General features: G+C 40.4%; 1 protein-coding gene across 3 annotated transcripts in view; it reads right to left on the reverse strand.

Annotated features, from left to right (window-relative positions):
• Nucleotides 1-3,863: 3,863 nt before the first annotated feature.
• Nucleotides 3,864-5,474, reverse strand: part of ZNF438 (zinc finger protein 438) — a 223,529-nt gene continuing 221,918 nt past the window's right edge. For all 3 annotated transcript variants that reach the window (XM_006757527.2, XM_015559934.1, XM_006757529.2), the window contains one exon: nucleotides 3,864-4,557. In XM_006757527.2, the coding sequence (XP_006757590.1) occupies nucleotides 3,945-4,557 (613 nt within the window). In that variant the 3' untranslated portion in view covers nucleotides 3,864-3,944. The remainder of the gene's footprint in view (nucleotides 4,558-5,474) is intronic.

Below are 5,474 nucleotides of genomic sequence, written 5' to 3' on the forward strand. Positions count from 1 at the left end.
TGAAATTTTGTCCTTGAAGCATACTAACAGAGGCAATGCTGCCACCCTATTATAGGTGAATTCTTTCCTGCTAGGTTGGCTAAGAGGTGTGGGCAATTTTGAAGATGGGAGCAAGTTTCATTAAATAAACAAATAAACCAACAAGCTTGCTTAGCTTCACATCAAAATTAGAACAAATAATCTTAACTTATCTTTTGCTGTCATATTTGGTGTCCTTCAATAGATAGTGATTTTTTCCTACTGTTAGGTAACACATTGAAACATTTTCACAATTCAGAATATTTAAAATGTGCTTGCAAAACTGTGCTTACAGTCAGTTTCTTATGGGAATAACAATGACCATAACCAAATATGATACACAATAAGCATTTCACCTCCAAAAGGAACATTTCTGAAGAGGTGGGTATCATTAAAATACATTTTGGCGTAGCACCACAAGCCTAGATAAGCTGCTGATGGTCAGGAAAGTCAGTATAAAGTTGAAACTGAAAATCTTTTCTGCTAAATCATCTTTACCAGGGTACTTTTTATCAGGAGTTCAGTGAAAAGGGGAGACTATAAAATATGTGCCTAACAATGCATGTCAGCAGCTTGAATGGAGCAAATGAGTCCAGATATGAGAATTCTAATAAATAAATGAAGTCGAGCATTTATTGCCAACAATGTCACTGGGGCCACAAAAAATTGGAGCTGTGCAGCTGGGAGCGGGCATGTGGAGCCAGAGAAGGCACTGGAGTGCGCCCAGGTTTGATTATTTATGGTGTGCTGATGAAGAGACAACTTTCCATATGAGGAACAGCTTACCAGAGAGCAGTCAAGCTAAACCAGGAAGAGGGCCAGAGAAAAAGAAACAAAAGGGGACATGAATAAAAACGACAGCTAATAAAACAATACAAATCTAAAACGCTGTAACTTTCAGAAATAATGTAGGGCCAGAAGAAAAGAAAAAGGAAATCTCATTTTGCTGGCTTTGTGACAATTTTCCAAGAAGCACAAGACATTAAACAAAATGAATGTACTGAATTTAAGACCAATTTGCCTCTATGCCTTTCTAACTATAAGTCTGATTGCTCTTAAAGCTAGATTTATTCATAAAAAGGGAAGTGGCAATTTTGTTTGTATTTAGCTAATGTATCCATTTTTAAACAAATATTTATTGAAACAAATACTATTTCATATCATGTGCCGGACCCTGTGGGGCTAGTGCTGAACAAAGACATAGTCCGTGTCCTCAAGAGGGATATGATCTACTGTGGGAAGCAGTAAAGATCACAGTCATGTTCCGGACATTGGGGTGGACACTGTCATGAGCTAGGTCAGGGCCACAGGACCGCAGAGCGGGGGCCGCAGGGAGGAACACCAGACCCAAGTGGAGCCTGGAATAGAAATAATTTAGTGAACTTTGCTTTCTTTATTGATTAGACACTTACCAAACCTCCATACAATACAAATCTATTTGACTATTTAAGAATTAAAATACACTTTTTATACAAAGATGCAAGTTAGTGGTTCTAGTAGTTTTCACCCTTGAATTCTGGACTTGAGGGACACCTGAGCTGTTTTAAATGACCTCTTCTTTCAAGTCTGACCAAAAGCACAATAAATATTAGCCACTAGTTACTACATGGCCCACCTGTGGCAGTCATTTCATTTGTGTTGAATTACGCTTTGCAACAATGCCTTGAAGTAGGCTCATCACACTCACTTCACAGACAAGGAATGGAGCATTAGGAAGGTGACTCTCAAGGTCACACGGCACTTCTACACCTCACTTCCTTTGGGTTCAGGATGCAGGTTAGGACTGCACCAACAACACGTCTATGCCCAAGGAAGGCATATCAATGAATACTCACTGGCTTCCCAAAGTTACTTTAGCTGAATTACTCCCTCTTGTCTTCTTACCCTCTACCAGCACTCTCAGTTAAGCAGTACTACTGATAACTCCTTATCTTAGTTGGCACTGGGGCTGTTCCCATTATAACACAGGAGAGTGCTTCTAGAATCTGAGAACTATAACAAACATTTTATTCTGAATGAATCCATACACACAGGCATTGAGGCCCCTCTGCGTTGCAAGTTTCCTTCTCTCTTACAAAGAGCTTTCTTACTAAGAGCCACCCCTCTCCCCGCCCCCATAGATCAGTGCCCAATTGAGAAGGGGATCCAGCCAGAGCACTTAACCATGAACCAATCACATCTCCCGACTTCTGTTCTCTGTTGCATTCCTAACCCACTACTTCTTTCCAAAGGTGGTCTATGGCCTCACTGTCTGGCCTTGCTGTAAGAATATGTAGATAAAAAATGGCCAGGCAGGCATCTCTATGACCTTGGCAACTTCAGATTTTCCTTTAGCCCCCACACCTTCACCTCCATATATTCTCCAGACCCACTCCTCAGCCCTTGGCCAACTGGTATTTCGGAAATATTGCTTAGTATCTGAGGACTGAGTAGTCTATGAATTATTTTACAGTTTCAATTCAAACAGTATTCTAGGTAGATCTCACTTTTTAGTGTCTTTAAGACCAATCTTCCCCAAACAAACTAGGTAATGTACTAAATGGTAAAGCTGTTTCATGAATAACACAGGTCTGAAAAGTGGAGGTCTAATATTATCTCTTTGAAACTGTGTAGAGTGTAATCGGTCGATAAACCACAGTATTATTTTTTCAGAGATCTCCATTCCTACCCTCTTATCCTCAAATTTATAAAACTATCTGCAAAACATGAATGATTGAATTTCCCTTTTCATAGTATTTGGGCCAAAGTGTATCTATGGACACTTCTTTTAAAATTAGGCATTAAGAAAATGACTTAAGACCCACTAGCTTATCAATTAGAACTTAGTTCTTCCTCTGTTTCAATATCTTCCTTTAGTAGGGAAAAATGTGATGCTGATGCCTGGGCCAAGCTTCAGGCAGAAAGGGCTGGCCACATGCACAGTGCTTTCATCTAAAGGCTGGAATATTAGTAGGCTGAGGACTTAACTTCCCCATTTCAAGAAAATAATTTTGCAGCCAGGATGGCCAGAAACTTCAAATGGCAACTTTTCTGATTTGAGGTAATTTCCCAGGAATTTAAGAGGCAATCATTTACTCTTGACTTTTAAAGAGAACTAGGGCTTGAATGGCACAGTTTGTCTAAAACTGATCATTTAGTGACAATCCTCTGAAGTTACTTAGGAGGGAGGGAAAGCAGCTGATATACCTAGACATCTGGACTGAACTATCTAGTTCGCTTTCCAGGTTGTAAATTTTCTGGCCTAAAAAATGACTTTTTATGAAAACAGTGATTTAGCCAAAGTACTGAAATTTTTTGATTACTTTGATATAAAACACTACAGCTATAAAACTTGCCAACATCTCATCTTCAAGGCAACGTGCCTTTAGGAAAATAGAATTTTAAAAAAGATAAGTCCTGAAAATATGAATTTTAAATTGTAAAATGAGAATCTTATTAAATGCATTGCTCTATAATATTTTAAAATAAACAAGAAAATTTGATAAATAGCAATATGGTTGAGATGGAAATAATTTTGTCATCTGGAAATTTTCACATTTGTGGGCCTATTTAAATAGAAAACATTTGAACAAAAGGACACATAACACACACTCAAACACACGTTTTTACTGAAAAGTATATTTGAAGAACAGCCTAAAACCCTTTTAATTTCAGTCTCCAAATTTTGATCTTTTTATTCATTCTGAAATAAAGTCTAAGACATTAACATTTAGTGCACAGAATTTAAAAATAAAACTGCCTATGGTTAGAATATATGCATCAAGGGTATATATTTCGTAAGAAAATAAAATTATGTACAAAATCACTCCCACTTATTAATGCTAATCCTAACTTGTTTGATTTTTATAATTAAGCACCACCATAAAGCAAGGACTTTGAGAGAAAGGTGATACAAAACTCTGTTTAACCTCTCTGGCCCCAGTCTTTCATGTTTCAGTTTTGCTGGGAAGTTCGGACACTTCCCGGTTAGAGAGTGCATGTAGAATCCTCCAGAGCATTGGAGGGTCCTCACAATTGTGCCCTTGTTCCCAGTGCAGGAGGAGTTCTTCTTTCCTTCTAAGCGTCTGTGCACAAAGGATGCAGTTAAAGCCGGAAGGGGACTGAAGGAGAACTGAGTGTGGGCTGGGACTCGCAGGGCCCTGGGGGACTTCTGGCTTGCTGGGTCTCAGCTGGGCTCCTTCATATTTTGTGAGCATTTCCTTTTCATTCTGCTGATGCAGGTAGGGTTGCTGTGTCATTGTAGGAACTGCATGCACCTCCTCATCAGAGGGACGGTGCTGCGGCAGCTTTCTTCTTTCGGGATGCTGTTTCCAGGAAGGAGCAGCATGTTGAGCCAGTTCTTCGCCAGCTGCTTGGCTTCCTGGGGAGATCTCCTCTTGCAGCCTGCCCTGAATTTCCTCTCCATGAACATAAAGTAAATGAAACTTTATTTCAGCGAAGGACTGGGCAGTGATCTGACAGCGGCCACATTTGATTTGTAATTTGACTTCGTCTGCCTGGTTTAGGAGAAGGTCTTCGTAGAGGCTTGATTTGTTTTCTCTGAAAAAGAGGAAAATAGTCAATATAAAATTGCATAGAAAAAGAGAATTTGAACTTTTCCTCTTTTAAGTTCTTAGTCATCAAAGTTCTAAAACACTCCCACTGATGAGAAGCTCAAAGGGTGGGAAGACAGAGAGAGCATGGGAAGGCCTTCAGCAGAGGCTGCAGAACCCCAACTGCTGCTCCTGCTTGGGCCACACACTCCTTCCCAAGGGGAGCTAACTAGTCCTTGGTGACCACAGGAACGGGTGTCACCAATGTGAGAGTCAGGCGGTAGTGAGTGAGGCTCTCCAGGAGCATGCTGCGTCTGGTTGACAGTAACTGTCCCACACCACCCACCGCTGCCGTCTCTCACCTTCAACACCCAATACGGTTTGGGCATTTTACCTAAAAATCAAAATGGACTACAGGAAAACAATACAGGGGGCAGAAAATCTAGTGTGGGAAAATGTTTACTTTCCAAGGGGCCAATGAGGATTCAGTTCTCTGTCATAGTGGCAGTGGACAAAATAAGAGCATTTCTCTGGTTTACTTATTGCTCTTAGAAAGCCCTGACTGCCAGGCTTATGAATGACTTAGCTTGTTTGTTTATAATGCTAAGGAGCAGTACCTGAAGATGGGAATGACACAGGAGAAAGTTAATCTGGCCTGAAGGGAAAAATAGGACAAAAGTAGAGGGTTAAAGGTCTGGACACTTTAGGGTCTGGTCACACTGAGGTGCCACCACAGGTTATGTGATATTAAGAGGCAACTGAGAACACCATTTTGGAGAAATTATTTGTAAAGAATACCAGGAACTATACACAATCCTATCTAATAAAAGAGAAACATGGTAATTGGCGTACGACTGCTACCCTTCCCAATGGCTAATCAGGGCGATCTGCAAATTAATTGTCAGTCAAGATGGCGGCCGGCAG

Source organism: Myotis davidii, unplaced genomic scaffold (genome assembly GCF_000327345.1).
Source record: "Myotis davidii unplaced genomic scaffold, ASM32734v1 scaffold515, whole genome shotgun sequence".
In the NCBI taxonomy this organism is placed as follows: domain Eukaryota; kingdom Metazoa; phylum Chordata; class Mammalia; order Chiroptera; family Vespertilionidae; genus Myotis; species Myotis davidii.